The sequence below is a fragment of the Colletotrichum aenigma genome (assembly GCF_013390185.1).
Source record: "Colletotrichum aenigma strain Cg56 chromosome Unknown KSG_Cg56_contig06, whole genome shotgun sequence".
NCBI lineage: Eukaryota > Fungi > Ascomycota > Sordariomycetes > Glomerellales > Glomerellaceae > Colletotrichum > Colletotrichum aenigma.
Genome location: NW_023500912.1, coordinates 4,331,158 through 4,347,974, shown reverse-complemented (window position 1 = coordinate 4,347,974; position 16,817 = coordinate 4,331,158). Strand labels below are relative to the sequence as shown.

At 53.0% G+C, this 16,817-nt stretch overlaps 1 protein-coding gene across 1 annotated transcript; it reads left to right on the top strand.

Moving 5' to 3' along the window:
* Positions 1-11,515: 11,515 nt before the first annotated feature.
* On the top strand, positions 11,516-12,373 carry sirO-1 (Oxidoreductase sirO; the record flags this gene model as incomplete). The annotated part of the gene is made up of 1 exon (XM_037325424.1): positions 11,516-12,373. The coding sequence occupies one exon, from the start codon at positions 11,516-11,518 to the stop codon at positions 12,371-12,373; it is 858 nt and encodes a 285-aa protein (XP_037176938.1).
* Positions 12,374-16,817: the final 4,444 nt, after the last annotated feature.

The window sequence follows — 16,817 nt, the reverse complement described above, 5'->3', positions numbered from 1 at the left end:
GCAACGAATGCTGCTTGAGACCGTCTACGAAGCTATCGAATCCGGTGGTATGACGATCGAGGGCTTGAGAGGGAGTGACACAGCCGTTTACGCTGGTGTTATGTGTGGTGACTACGAAGCTATGCTACTCCGCGATCTGGATGAAGCTCCAACATACTTTGCGGTGGGAACCTCGAGGGCAGTGCTTCCTAACCGCATCTCGTACTTCTTCGACTGGCATGGTGCCTCAGTCACTACGGATACAGCATGCTCCTCCAGTTTAGTGGCGGTGCACAATGCGGTCCAAACACTCAGATCAGGAGACTCGCGGATAGCGGTGGCTTGCGGTTCCAATCTCATTCTTGGCCCGGAGATGTTTGTGGTGGAGAGCAAGGTAAATATGTTATCTCCTGATGGTCTTGGCCGGATGTGGGACAAGGACGCCAACGGCTATGCCCGTGGAGATGGCGTGGCGGCTGTCGTTCTGAAAACTCTAAGCGCTGCAATCGCAGATAACGACCACATCGAAGGCATCATTCGGGAGACCGGCTTAAATCAGGATGGTGCAACAGCTGGCTTGACCATGCCGAGTGCCACAGCCCAGAGAGATTTGATACAGAGAACCTATGCCAAGGCTGGGCTTGATCTTACTGTCCCCGGAGACAGACCTCAGTATTTTGAAGCCCATGGAACTGGAACCCCGGCTGGTGGTGAGTGTAGAATGTTCGTTTCCAACGGTGAGCTTTACTAACAAAAGTGATAGACCCTGTCGAGGCCGAAGCTATCAGTTCCGCCTTCTTCCCCGACATCCCAGACACCGCAAAGACAACTTCAACCAGCTCTCCATTATATGTCGGCTCCATCAAAACTGTGATTGGCCACACGGAGGGCACTGCAGGTGTAGCAGCCATTCTCAAGGCAACATTGGCACTCCAAAACTCTACGATTCCGCCAAACCTCTTGTTCAACAGCCTGAACCCCTCAGTCGCGCCATTCTATGACAACCTTCAAATTGTCAAGACCGCGCAGTCGTGGCCTCAGTTGGCCAGCTCCCAGCCAAGGCGAGCGAGTGTCAACAGCTTCGGTTTTGGAGGCGCCAATGCCCATGCCATTCTTGAGAGCTATCAACATCCGGCGGAACGATCTGGGATTGTCGCCTCCAGTGGACCCTTCAGCCCTTTCACGTTCTCTGCCGCTTCAGAAGAGGCACTCCGTGCCAACCTAGCAGCGTATCTTCACCATCTCGACACCCATTCCGACATCAACCCCCATGACTTGGCATACACACTGAGGGAGCGTCGTTCCGTTTTCCCCTATCGCACTGCCTTTCCCGCAGTCTCAATCGCCGATCTCAGGACTAAGATCCAGACCCGGCTAGATGAGAAGGAGACGCCAATCGGTTTCAAGACGCTAGCAAGACCCTCTGCTAAATCATCAAAAGTACTCGGGATTTTCACTGGTCAAGGTGCCCAGTACGCTCGCATGGGTGCTGCGTTGATCGAACAGTCACCTTACGCCAGACGAATCATTCAAGAGCTGGAGACGCATTTGGCCCAGCTTCCAGCCGAAGACCAGCCGGCTTGGTCGCTTCAGAAGGAGCTTCTCGCTGACACTTCGACGTCTCGACTTGATGAAGCCGCAATTTCTCAGCCACTTTGCACTGCAGTCCAGATCATGCTGGTGGACCTCCTCCGTTCTGGAAATGTCCATTTTGATGCCGTGGTGGGCCAATCCAGTGGCGAGATCGCTGCCGCATATGCTGCCGGATTTCAGAGTGCCCGCGATGCCATCTATATCGCGTACTATCGAGGGCTGCACTGCAAGCGTGCAGCAAGCCCGAATGGAAACATCAAGGGAGCAATGCTGGCAGCAGGCACTTCGATGGAAGATGCCTTGGAGCTGTGCGAGGACCCGGACTTTGACGGCCGGATTGCCGTCGCCGCGAGCAATTCCGTGTCAAGCGTTACCATCTCAGGAGACGAAGACGCCATCGAAGAATTGGAGCTCATTCTAAGTGACGAGAAGAAATTCAATCGACGACTCAGAGTTGACCAAGCATACCACTCGGGGCACATGGCTCCATGCTTCGATCCTTATGTGGATTCCCTGCAACGTGCCGGGGTCAAGGCACAAGCGCCATCGTCATCGCGATGCACATGGTACTCTAGTGTTCATGATGGCAACCCCGTCGAGCTGTCTGCCGACTTGAGTTCCGTCTATTGGGCACAGAACATGACAAGACCGGTTCTCTTCGCGCAAGCCATCACAGCCGCAGTCTCAGCAAGCTCAGACGCCATTTTCGATGTTGCGCTTGAAGTCGGACCCCATCCCGCTCTCAAGGGACCCGCTGGACAGAACATCCAAGACGCCTTGCAGCAAGCCATCCCTTATCACGGATCTCTGAGTCGTGGTCAAGATGCCGTCGAGTCCTTCTCAACATGTCTGGGCTTCTTGTGGTCAAGGCTGGGAGGATCAGTGAGCCTTCAACGTTGCGAAATTGCGATGTTGTCAGAGAATCCCCAGTTCCGTGTCCTCAAGGGTCTTCCAACCTATCAGTGGAAGCATGAGACACAATACTGGCACGAGTCTCGAAGATAGCGTCGTATTCGTCTTCGCGAAGAGCCGTTCCATCCTCTGCTCGGGGATATTTCACCCGACAGCTCTCCGCACACCATGCGCTGGAAGAATATCTTGAAGCCAAGTGAGATCCCCTGGCTTGAAGGTCACCAGGTACAAGGCCAAATCGTGTTCCCCGCCGCTGGATACGTGAGCACTGCTCTTAAAGCCGCGAGATCTCTCGCCGGTGACCAGAGCATTCGGCTGATCGAGCTTGAGGATTTCTACATTCGCCAAGGTTTCCCATTTGAGAGCTATGACGCGGGCGTCGAAGTTCATGTTGAACTTTCACGAATTTCCAAATCCCATTCAGACTTCATCACCGCTTTCTTCACCTACTCCGCTGCTCTTGGCGGCGAGGAACTCTCGTTGGTAGCCGATGGGGAACTGAAGGTGTTCTTGGGCGAGGCATCTGGGAGTTTACTGCCCCAGAGGAAGCCAACGCCCCCACACTTGATCAATGTCGAGTCGACCCGTCTCTACAACTTCATGGAGAGCCTGGAATACAACTTCAGTGGTCCTTTCCGTTCCCTCATTGGACTTAGAAGGAAGCTCGGGCGAGCTTGCTGCATCGCCAAACGAGCAACAACTCCCGATTCGAAGGCGTTGCTGTTCCACCCGGTCGAGCTGGATGCTGCCATACAGTCAGTCAGTCTTGCTTACAGCTACCCGGGGGATGAACAGTTGCGAATCCTTCATATGCCCACGAGCATCGGCAAAATCAGGGTCAACCCTGCAGTCTTAGCCTGTCAAGAGCACCAGGAGAATGTCGCTATTGACTCGACGTGCAACCGCGAAGATCGGTCTCAGCCAGGGGCTGGATTCTCGGGCAACTTTGACATTTCTTTTAATGGTTCTCCAAACGTTGCAGTCCAGCTTGATCAGGTCAAGTTCAAACCTGTGAGATCGGCCGCTAGCGATGACCGTAATGTGTTCTACAAGACTCATTTCGTCCCCACGGTTCCAGATGGAGACCTTGCTGCCGAGGACATTCCAGTCACCCAGGCAGACACGGATCTTCTCTGGGTTCTTAGCCGGATTGCTGCGTTCTATCTCAGACGGTTCGATGAGGATGTTCCAGAAGATTCTCCGGCTAGATCAGAAAGTCCATCATGTCACTATCTCAACTATGCTCGGCACATGACGGACCTCTTGAAGAAGGGCGATCACAAGTATGGACGAAAGGAGTGGCTTACTGATACGCGTGAGGATGTGGTAGCTGAGATTGAATCCAAAGGGTATGCAAATCTGTCGCGAATTGTCAGTGAGGTTGCTAACGAAATACTTTAGTGTCTCTGATAACTCTGTTGTCAAGATCATGCGTCTTGTGGGCGAAACCATGCCCAAGGTCTTCAAGGGACAGACCACAATGCTTGAGCATTTCCGCACATCGGGACTATTGGATGAGTATTACGCACACGGCTTTGGCACTATGCAGTCATCGATGTGGCTCAGCGGCATCGTCAAGCGACTCACAGATCGGCGCCCGCATCTGAACCTGCTTGAGATCGGTAAACCTCCATCTTTTCAACCTGATAACATGACGGAGCTGACAACCAGACTATAGGCGCCGGAACTGGTGGTGCGACCAAGAATATCCTCCGAACTATCGGTCACAGTTTTGGCAGCTACACATTCACAGACATCTCGTCAAGCTTTATTGAGAACGCGGCCGAAGCATTCGAGGAATGGGGTAACCAGATGATTTTCAAAGTCTGCGATGCCGAGAATGACCCTGTCCAGCAAGGATTTGTCGAAGGCTCTTACGACGTGGTCATCGCATACCTTGTAGTTCACGCCACAGCCAAGCTCGACGAGACCATGCGAAACCTGCGAAAGCTCCTCAAGCCCGGCGGCTTCCTTCTAATCGGCGAGGGAAGCAACGAAGGACCCATGCAAGCCGGTGCAAGTTTCATCTTTGGCCGTCTCTCTGGATGGTGGAGAGGAGTACATGAAGGCCGAACTCTCACCCCCTTCATCAACATTCCCGAGTGGAGCGATATCCTGAAGCGAACTGGATTCTCCGGCATCGACACCATGTCGCCTCCACTTCTTCTCGATACCTTTGGTACCATCCTCTTCGTATCGCAAGCTGTTGACGACCGCGTTGGTCTTATTAGACAGCCGCTATCCTCGGCACAGGATCTACTGCAAGAGAAGCAACTCATCCTGATCGGCGGCCAGACAGGCCCTGTAGCCCACGCTTCACAAGAGATCAACAATCTTCTCGCACCTCTGTTCGGCAATGTTCGTCATTTCAAGACCCTGGAGGATCTAGATGACAGTATCTCGGAGCGCAATGCACTCATTTTGAGTTTGACAGAGCTCGATTTCCCTGTCTTCAAAGACATTAGCCCAGAGAGATGGACTGCCTTCAGACGACTCTTTGAGGGAGAGAAGACCATGCTCTGGATCACCAGCGGTCGTCTTGACCACGAGCCCTACACCAACATGACGGTCGGCTTCGGTCGCTCTGCTGTACATGAGGAGGAAGATCTTCCCCTACAGTTCCTGGACATTCCCGATGTTAACAAGGCCGATCCGCAGGCCATTGGCGAGAATCTTATTCGCCTCGCTGCGAAGCATTTGGAAAGCGGTGATGTTCTCCATACTATGGAGGCCGAGATCATCATGGATGGTGAGGGCCGTCAGCTTGTGCCGAGATTGCGGCCCATTCACGACGCCAACGATCGACTGAACTCTGTCCAGCGACCCATTCTGCACCAAGTCGATGTGGATGACTCGCCGGTTGAGTTGAAGTGGGAGAACGAATACTTCGTCCGCCAATTGTCCAGATTCGAGACCATCCCTAATCCCAGGCAGTAAGTGTTTTCGTGTTTAGTTCCCATAATTTCTTAGGCTTGAAGCTAACCTGGAACACTACAGATCTGGTCTTATCGAGCTCAAGACCACACGTGCTATTCTTTTCGCAGTGAGAACCCCGATCGGCAATCAATTCCTCGCCATTGGCCTTGACGAAGATCGTACTCGGTATCTCACACTCGTGCTATCTTTGACGTCCGTGGTGCAAGTTGCGAGGGAGGCGGCGGTACTTTACAAGTTCCCCGACTTGACAGATGAAGCTGTCCTCACGCTCGCCGCTGCCCATCTCGTCAGCAGAGCAATCATTGACCCCCTCTTCTACGGCCAAAAAGCGCTCACACACAATCCATCTACGGCCCTCGCAAAGGCCATCTCTACCCAGGCGTCTCAGACTGGCGTGGAGGTGATCTTTACCACAAATGCTGACGACGCTGTGCCGATTCCGTCCTCTTGGATCAGATTACCTCGCTATGTTGGCCGCTCTGAAATCAGCCGTCTGATTCCTAGCGACATTGCCGGCTTTTCTGCCCTCTCTCATCGCGAGTCTGAGAATGAGCGGACGATATGGTCTGTCCTATCACCCCACTGCCGCAAGGAGAGTACGAAGACGATCTTCTCTCCCAACGCCGTCGACTCAAGTCGCCACCCGCCCGCTGTCTTGCAGCAGCTCCTTCAGAAGGCCATTGGTTACGTCCAAAGTCAACAATACGATCACATTGGTAACTTGATCAATCTCGACAGCTTGACAAATGGGAAAACCCCCGAGAACCCGTTGTCAATCATTGACTGGCCAGCCAGCGCCTCAGTTTCCGCGAGAGTCACTCGGTTCGACGTCAAACCACTTTTCAAAGGCGACAGGACGTACTGGATCTGCGGTCTTTCGGGTGCTCTGGGCATCTCGCTATGCGACTGGATGATTGACCGAGGTCTGAAGTATCTCGTCTTGACGAGCCGTAACCCCAGGATCGAGCCCGCTTGGATCGAAGATCATGCACGGAACGATGTTACTGTCAGGATCATTTCATGGTAAGTGTTTTCCCTTCTGTTGGGAACCGTCCGAGGGCATTGCTGACACGATCTACAGTGATGTGACCGATGAGACGGCTCTTCGCGCCGTACACCAAACCATTGTCGACACCCTCCCGCCCATCGTTGGAGTTCTCAACGGAGCCATGGTCCTGAGAGATGTTTCCGTTCGCAACATGGCGTTTGACCAGGTAACGGACGTCATCCGACCCAAGGTCCTTGGAAGTATCCATCTCGACAACATATTCCACAACGTCAACCTCGACTTCTTCGTGCTCTTGTCCTCGATCAACTGCGTCATTGGCAATGTCGGCCAGGCCAACTATGCTGCCGCCAACATGGGCATGTGTGGCGTTGCCGCCAATCGTAGGAACCGTGGTCTTGCTTCCACCGTCATCAACGTTGGTGCCATAATTGGAGCGGGCTACATCACCGAGTCAGACCGTCAACTCGATGTCACAGTCGCGAAGATGGCCATGATCCACTTGTCTGAGGATGACTTTCACCAAATCTTCGCCGAGGCTATCGACGCCGGCAACCCTGACTCGCCCAATGGCCCCGAGATCTCGACTGGTCTTCTTGACATATCTCTCGACGCCGCCAACATCCCCAAGTGGTACTCCAACCCAATGTTTGCCCACTTCATCGTCCATCAGACCACGAGCAATGATGGAAAGAAGCAGCAGACAAAGGCCGCATCGATCCAAGACCGTCTCCAGGAGTGTCAGTCTGATGCTGACGTCCTTCGAGTAATTCAGGGTAAGTCCATTCACACACTTTGAAACTTACGATAGAACTGACGCAGTGATCCAGAGTCATTTTCTGCTCAATTGCGTTCCATCTTGCAGATATCGACACCCGACGATGACTTGATGGTCATGCGCAGCGTCAATCTCGGCCTGGACTCACTCGTCTCGGTCGATATCCGGTCTTGGTTCTTGAAGAACTTCCAAGTCTCGATCCCTGTGCTGAAGATCATGTCCAACGACTCTGAGATGGGCACGCTGGCTAAGATCGCCGCTGAAAGCATTCCTTCCAGCTTGATTCCCCAAGTTGCGCGGGACGGCGCAGTCACTCCCAATGATGGGAACACCAGTGACACAAATACCACTATCGCGACACCACCGACCGAGAGCAGTCCTGAGCCTACATCGCCCTCCACTTCTATCACCACACCTGGAAGCAATTCCTCGGACAAGGGCGATGCAACTGTTCAGGGGATCGACTGGGAAGCCGAGATGTCGCCACCATTTGGCATCATCCCATTCCCAAGTATGAATCCTCCGAAAAAGCAACCCAGCGTTATTCTCCTCACCGGAAGCAGCGGTCTTCTTGGACACCATCTTCTCAACCGGCTTTTGGAACAGCCATCAATCACGAAGATCATCTGCGTCGCAGTCCGTCGGCTTTCAGAACGACTTGAAAAGGGACGATTGCCACCTGCTTCCGACCGCATCGTCTACTACGAGGGTGACCTACAGCTTCCCCGCTTTGGTCTCACCGAAGAGCAGGAGACTTCAATCTTTTGGGAGGTTGACGCCGTGATCCACAACGGCTCCGACACATCCCATCTCAAGTACTACTCAGCTGTCAAGCAAACCAACGTCGAGTCCACCCGGTATTTGGTACGCAAGTGCCTGCCACGCATGATTCCGATCCACTACGTTTCTTCTGTGGGAGTCTGCTTGCTGTACGGCCAAGACGAATTCCCCGAGGTTTCGGCCACAGCAAGTGGGATCAAGCCTTCACCCGATGGCACTCATGGCTACATGTGCGGCAAATGGGTATGCGAGGGTCTTCACGAGAAAGTCAACGCCTTATATGGCCTCAATATTTGGATCCAACGGCCTTCTACCATCATACGCGACGGTGATGACGCCAGTGTCGCGGAGGCAGAGTTCGACTGGGTCAACGCTCTTCTTCACTACTCCCATCGCATCAAAGCCGTACCAAAGGCAAACCACAACAAGGGAGCTTTTGACCTCGTCCGCGTTGAGAGTGTCTCTTCTGACATCATCCGGGAGCTGCTCCGTGCTGAACCGAGACAAGGTAATGGGGTCTCATACTTCAACAACGTGGGCGATATTGTTATTCCCATGGACAGGATGAATGAGATTGGGAAACACAATGGTTTTGAGGCATCGTATGAAGTCTTGTCAATGGAGGAACGGGCTCGGAGAGCTATTGATTCAAGACTGCATCCCGCCGTTGCTGCACTGATTGAGACGTTTGATGAGCCAGGGGAAGCACATTACCCCAGGCTGTTGAAGATTAGGGAGTAAGGGTATGGCGCAATGATAGCTTGAACATCGGTGTCAGGTGTATGCACACGCGTCATTTGAAAGTAGCACGTTTCATCATGTACTGTGTTAGATTTCTTTTCCCTGAATTTGAGCGTCAAAACTGCGTCACCTCTGTGATGATTATCGCAAGTGCCTTATCATCATAGAAAACTGGATACGAGGTCTCATTTAATTGAATCAACAAGCCGTTAATTGTGGAAGTTGATCGTCTAGTTCTGCCGCTAAGTGTCTAAAATCCGCTTGACATTAACGATAGCTTCCTTCAGCGATGCTAGTGAAGCCGCAAAATGTGTTCTATTCTCAGCGCCCGCTGCCTGATCCATGGCCCCAAAGCAATTCAAAATACTCGATAGTGAAGCTTGATCTATGCCACCATGCAGTAGGCCATCATGATACTGATCTCGTTTACCCGAGATCCTCAACTCGAGAGGTAGGCCAAGTGTCTTCTCAATGGTCTCAAACTGATGTTCGATTGTTTGTACAAGTATCTTCGTCTGTAGTGTGCCTTGTTGGACGACGAACCCTCCGAGCTGAAGCCCTGGTAGAGTTTGGGGATCTCTTGATGTGACAGATTGGGATGTCGAGGTTGGTCCCTTTTTGAGTTGGTCGTAAAGATCGAGTAGCATGCTGTCGAAGATGGCTATGATCCGTGCATAACACGCCAGCAGATTGAGAATACAGGTAAAACTTGGCGAAGGAAAGGAACTCCCTTGCCCAGTCATGTCGCTCCGTCTAATGTTACATTGGAAAATGTTGAGAAATTCAGACGTGCTGCAGAGGGCATTGCCGAAAGCGTTTGGATCGGCCTGTCGGTTGGTGGAAACGGGGCTGGTCTTGTCGGCGACTGGTTGGTCCCTTTCATGGGAGTGTTGTTCCGCCTTCTTGCACACCTCCATTTGTTTACACAAATCAACGCTGAGTTGTGACAGTCGAAGATCGCATTGAGCCCAGGACAAGGCCTCAGACTCCTTGCGAAAGTCCTTGGGCTCTTCTATAGTAGTAGTAGACTCAAGTGCGGCTATGAAATCGCCTTCTTCGTTGTGCGACTGAGGTGGATCATGGATTTGACCATCTCCAATGTCCATGTGATAGTCTAGATCAATTGGCTGTGGAAGGGACAGCAGCGCTTCCGACTCCACGTACGAACTAGCGAGGCCGTCCAGGTCGAAGTGGTGGTTGGCGAGTGTGTGCAAGTCATCAATGTCTTTGGACAACAACCCGCCAAAATACGAGGCTCTCGGACTCGGGTCCAGTGACGTGCCGGACCTTGTCTCGGCGGTGGACTGCGATCCGGAGGATCCAGGCGGCGATGGATCGGTCGGTTGGTACCTTATCCCACTGGAGCGGGCCGTCTTAGAAATGCTGCTCCGTCTCCTCAAGACGTCATGACAAGAACGCCCTAGGGGCTGCGTGTAGCCGGTGACGCAAGGAACTCCTGCTCGAATGCATCGATCGCAGTGTTGTGTATCATCAACTCGGACTGGGCAGCGTAGTTTCTGTTTTCGGCATCGGTCGCATGCGGAGCGCTTTTGGAATGCAAAGAAGGAAGCGGGCGGGTTCGTTGGGGCCATGGATTCTATTCAACTTCTGCGAAAGTTAGCCTCAGACTCGGTGTGAAGCTGCCCTGCAGCAAATGGTTTGGATCACACTGCATTGTCGACGTACAAACTGCAAACTCCCAACAAACCAACCGTGGAGATTATCCCGAGCCTCAAAGAGGAAACTGGACCCTGATCTACGTTATAAAAATACACTTGGTTGGCAGACTGTTTTCATCCGTACTTCGTTCACTACGAATACCCGAGCACAGCAACGCAACTCGGCAAGATAGCCGTTGTGGGGGCCTGGGGTCGCTGTGGCAGAGGCCGCTGAAGGAGCGGTGTGCAAGCGAGTTGCGCCATTCATTGGATCTTTGCTACCGTGGCATCTACAGGCGGGCGGCGAAGCTGTTGAAACCGTTCCATGTAGGATCTGTTGGGTCTGCTGCAACTGTACGGCAGGTTTCTCCATCTTGATTCTACGAATGCAAGAGGCTCATGGTAAATTGGGCAAGTGTAAATCAACAGCTAGATGGACATTCGTGGTTAACCTTGTTCTCTCAGCCCCTCATCTGCGTCTGATCGTCTTCAAACTTGAAGAGATTGTGGAGGGTTTAGGTAAACAGCGCATTTGAGAATCCCATACTCGCAGGCGCCGTTGCATAAGGGTATCAACGCCAAGTTAAGGCCTGAAAAGCACTGAGCAGTTGGCAAAGGGCCCAGTTTCCAGGCCCCAACTCGCCTGTCTGTGGGCAGGGAACATCCCCTGCTCAATGTGACGATGCGCTGAAGATAAGGTTTAGGCCCATTTTGACGGCAACGAGACGACCCGTGTGAGGCGACTTGACCCAATAAGCGCCAGAATGGATATAAGCTGAGTTTGCCATGGAAACTTTAAGCAACACCATGAGTAGCCAGCTTCCGCTCACTAAGCGGACAGTCGCGTTGACGATTGCTGCATTACGCAGAATGAGGCAAGAGAGAGTTCAACGCCGCAGACGGAGACTTGGAAAACGAGATCGCGGACGCAAGAACCCAGGCCCGGGGCGGCTGGTTGACCGCCGTAGGCGCCGAAGCCGCCGATACCTCGGTTTCGTATTTCAGAAATGAGAGATCTGATATCCGTGAAGTCCGTCTTGGCCCCGAGCTCTCATGCACAACTGCTATCACTCTGAAGTTATCTCTTTACTCAAGCTGTCCTGCAGCTTCCCCTGAGTCTTCATCGTGGTCATGGCTTCAGTTAAGCCAATCATTGGCGGGGGCCTTTTCTTGTCCAAAGACAACTGGACCCCTGCTGCCCTCAAGTCATGCCTCGAAGATCTCCGTGTGAGGGGAGTGACTGAGATAGACGTCGCACAAGGTTACGGTGACAGCGAAGAGCTCCTCGGTGAAGCTCGAGCTGGAGAAAGCTTCAACATCGCCACGAAAATTCCTGGCATTATGGACCCTGGCTCTTTGCGCAAAGACCAAGTATTTCAGCGAACTCGGGCATCATTGAAGAAGCTCAATATCAAGCAAACCGACATTCTTTACCTCCACTCCCCTGATCCTACGATTCCCATCGAGGAGACTCTCTCAGGCATCCAACAGCTTTTCGAAGATGGAGCTTTTCGGCGCTTCGGCGTTTCCAATCACACGGCCAATGAGGTGCAGAGAGTCTACGACCATCAGAAATCCAAAGGCTGGGTTCTTCCAACCGTCTACCAGGGGAACTATAATCCCTTGACCAGAAATTTTGAGAAGACCTTGTTTCCAACGTTACGCAAACTAGGCATCTCCTTCTACGCTTACAGTCCTACGGCTGGGGGCTTCTTAGCAAAGACGAAGCAACAGATCGTGGACGGAGCTGGCCGATTCGGGAAAGAGGGAGGCGCTCAGGGCTTCTTCTACAACGAGATGTACAACAAGCCGTCAGTGTTGGAGGCGTTGGCAACTTGGAATGAGATCGCCCAGGATGCGGGTGTGTCGGGATATGATCTAGCCACTCGATGGGTAGCTTTCAATTCTGCCCTTGACCCAGCACATGAAGACGGTATCGTAATGGGTGCAAGCAGGTACCTCAGCTGGGCGATAATCTCGCCGGCTTGAAGAAAGGACCTCTGCCGGTGGCAATTGTCAGCCGTATTGACAAGGTTTGGGATAAGGTATCCCATGAGGCACCTGTGGTCGATATTCCTTTTATCACGAGCAGAGGCATGAAATATGCGAGCCAAATCGCTGCAAAGTAGATGTCATTAGTCTTTTCATTACTACCTACATTTCGAAAGCGCTTTCATCAAAGAGTCTTGTGTTCAGCGAGTATATCCACAAACTGTCCGATTTTGCGTTTCCGTGTCTCTGGCCTCTTCGTCGTCTCGATCCTCCACAGAAATGAGTATCTCTGTGTCTTGTTGAGCGCATCAAAGAATTTCCTAGCCTTGTCGTTTACTTCCAACGCCGTCTGAAAATCATGTGGTACCTCCATCACGCTGGCTGAAGAGTATGCCCTGTCCCAGCGACCGTCCGCTTTCGCCGTATCGATCTCAACCTGTCCTGACTGTTGCATACGACCAGCCTCAGTCAACTTAGCAACCTTGTCCACGTTTCTCTTGGACCAAAGACTTTTCTTCCGACGAGGCGTAAACCTCTGGACAAAGTGTCTTTCATCATAAGACTTGCGTTGGCCATCGATCCACCCGAAGCATAGTGCGATATCAAGCGCCTCGTCATAGGTCACTGACGGGATATTCGAGTTCTTCTTGGCAATTTGAACCCACAGGCCAGATGAGGTAGCATAATTTTCTGCCAGCCATGTTTCCCATTTGGATTGGTTTTCGAAGCGCAAGGTTGGGATAGAGGCTGGAGTCGATGAAATCATGGACCCGGGTGGACCGAATGATGATTGACGTGCGTCTTCACTTTGTTTTCTCGTAGACGATCTTGTTTGTCTGCTCATGTTCAAGCTGGAGTTGGATGTGAACTGGGTGGCGCCTGGTGATCGGACGACTTGGTTACCGTGAGACAACGTCAACTGAGACGATGGCTTGAGGCAAAAGAACGGGACTTCAGACTTCTCGAGCAAAGAATCAGCAGAGACTATCTTCCGAATGCAGCGGTGAAGGCTCATGGACGAGCTCACCCGGTCACGGTTGAAGCCAGACGGTGAATCAGGTTGATGTTGTTGACGATAGGAACTTGAGATCGCTAGGCAACCGCGGGATCTCCCCCAGGGCCGCGTGAAGGATTGCGCTAAAAGTCTCAATGCGGGGCGCTTCGACCGTCCGTTTTTGGGGTTCAGTACCCGCTAGTCGAGGACTCGATGGTTCTAATTTTAGCGCTGACACCGTGACAGACTCCTACGATCAACAATCCTCACCCAGCGTCGTTGTTGTTTTGGCCGCTCGAGCTGTGACGAGATTCATATGCGTCCCCTATGCTCATGTCCATTTCTTGAGAGGCCCTGCAGACATAGCCAGCTCAAGTCAACTGTGATCGATATTCCACTGCCAAATGCATTCAAAAATTGGTTTCGGTTGCCAAATCATACACTTCAACTATTCTGACATAAACTATATTAGTTTACAACCGTTAGCCTACATATTCTATACTTCCATAAAGCTGTTAAGAAATCCCATCCATGGGAAACAATCGTGTTTCCACTTTCCTGTCTGCATATCTTCCTCGCCAGACTGTGAATCCTAAGATACGTCCTCGCTGCTGTTATTCAACATTGACTTGACTTATTGCGTGCACCACCATAACGCTTTCGTAAATGGCTCTCATGGGATTCGACCATGCATTAGGATCAGGAACGTGAACGGAGTGTTGATCCGGGGTCTATGCCACCCTCAGGGGGGGAAAGCATGGTGGTGGGATCGATATCATCGTAAAGGTGTACAGGCCTAACACAACCGACAGCCTCGATTTTCTCTACAGCATCTATAGTCATGCAGTGAACTGATCACAGCTCGGAGCGTGCGAATCTTGGCAATCAGTATACACATGCAAAGATATGCACTTTCTCTCGACGAGAACAGTCACGCACTCTTGGGAGGACGGAGGCGCAAGTACGCAATGCAACGTGAGTAGTGCGTGAGCTTGGAATGAGGACATTGAGCGGTCCTAGGTAGACATCCACGAGCAAATAACCAGGTCAATCGGATAGGAATGTCACACATGCAGCTTTACCACTTCGTGCATTGTGGGTTGGAATGAGTTTCTGAAGTTCAGATGCCTTAATTAACGAACAATAAGTCCAGGCCATCTCAATTTGATCATTATCGACATCTAATCATCATCATGTGAAAGAACTATGCAATAAACAGGTCGACATCCGGGTCTGGCGAAGCGCTCTTGACGAACTCAGCATCGCGCCCGCCGTCCGGATTGTCGGGGGGGAATAATCATGCGAAGTAGGGAACCCTGCTGTTGACGGGCCCTCCACATACGCCTTCGCTGTGTCAAAAAATCAAATGCAAACAATCTCATCCCCGCAGAATGTCCTCCACTCAAATCGTCTGGGGCTCCTCCGCAGTCTGGGTCGTGTCGATCTCGCGTGGCTCGGTGGTGTCGACCTTGTTCGCAACCTGGACCTCGGCGACATCCTTGGAAGGGACAACCTCGGGGACCTCCTCGACAACTTGAGGCACATCGACGGCCTCAACCTTCTCAACGACCTCGGCCAGCTCCACCTTCTCGGCGTTCTGAACCTCCTCGGCATTCTGGACTTCCTCGACGTTCTCACTGCTTTCAATCTGGTGAACATCTTCGACCTTCTCGGCCCCCACGGTCTTCTCAACATCGTCAACCTTCTCGACATCCTCAGTCTCCTGGACGCTCTCGGTCTGGGGCTCCTCGACCTCGGGCTCTTCCGCCTTAAGCTCTTCCACCTTGGGCTCGTCCACCTGAGCCTCTTCGACCTTGGGCTCCTCGACCTTGACGTCAGGGACCTTCTCATCTCCGGTCTTCTCAACATCCTCAACCTTCTCAGCCCCCTTGGGTTCTTCAGCAGCCTGGGCCGTGTCAACGGTTGCCTGCTTGTCCTTCTTGCTTATTGACACAAAGCTGGTGGTAACCTTCTGCAGGGCAGGCTTCTCCTCAGCTTCCTCATCACCCTTACGCCCGGCAACAAGCTCCATCTTCTCACGGAACGTTTCATCGTAGTGCGAGAACACAGATGAGGCGCGGTGGCTGTCCAGTGACGACCGGCTCGTAGCCGCTCCTCCATACGAGGAAAAGGTGGTGTCCGCCACCGAGGAATTACGACTCCTGGTCGAGTTCGAGCGGGTGAGTGGTGCCAGCTGTTGCTGCTGCTGCTTCTGCTCGAACCTCGCCAGCTTGTCTGCCACACTGCCCTGCACGCTCTTGAGGACGGGGAGATCGCCGTTGATTGATGTCTTCTTCTTGCCCTCCTCCAGCTCCTTGATCCACGCCAGACGATCCGTGGCGAGACGCGGTGAGATGCGTCGGTTGCCAAGTCCGTTACGCCAGGGTGCGGACGCAGATGGTGGTGCAGACGGCGTTGAGCTGCCTGAAGGCACTGATGTTGGCGCCGGCTGCCAGGACCTCCTCCGATCTGATCGGATGGTCTCGGCAGGAACGGAAGTTGGCGCCGCACCCAGTGAAGACAGTCCGGTCGGCGGCGTCGAGTAGCGCTTTTCAACGATCTCTGAGGCGATGTCGGCATTGAGGCGGGGCCTCGACATTGGCGGCATGTTGATGGCGGCGGGACCCGACGGCACGAATGCGGCGCGCCGGGGCTCGCGAAGCTGTATCCTACCGGGCTGTTTTGAGTCCGAAGCCTTGTTTGCTTGTAGGCGATTAGGTGCAGCTGCGCGCGGCTTCTCTGGGGGCGGCCATGGCTTCGCGGTGTGAGGTACTGAGTGAGTGAGGTTGATGACAGTCACGTTGGTGGCAGGGTCTGACGTCTGAGCCGCCTGCGACGAGACCATGCTAGAGCGACGGTCCTCGGCCCTGGTGGACTTCTTCAAGGCATCGATGAGTGATGGTGAAGACTTGTTGAGTGAGTAGTTGTTGGCTGGCGAGGGCTCAGTGAGAGGGGTCCTTTTTGCGGAGAACATGTCCGCAATTGGGGTCGTGGATGAGGTCGTCGGTGGAGGCTGTTGTTGCTCCGGTTTCTTTTGTGGCGGCGGCATCGGGACGTCGCGGAAAGCCTCGAGCGAGGTCAAGTCGATCTCGAGACTTGACGTCCCAAAGGCTTGCACCTCAACTCGCGGGAGGGCCTTTTGGCTCTCATCCAGCGATGGCCGCTGGCTGCGCTCTCCGATGAGCGACAGCGTTGACTTCTTGGCCAGGCCGCGGCCTCGCTTCACGAAGCCGGACAGCTTCTCCCTGACGGAGGGAAGCCGTCGCGGGCCTGCCCACTCGCCGGAATCGCGTTTGGTCGCCATGTTGCCTCGATGGAGTGCTGTGAGGCTCTTGTCCCCTTTTCGTGGTTTGGTCAGGTCAGTCAGAGTGCGTGAAGTCAGTCTGATGTGGCCTCGAGATCCAGATGAAGGGAAATGGCAGTGGAGATCACGTGAAGTAAACAAAA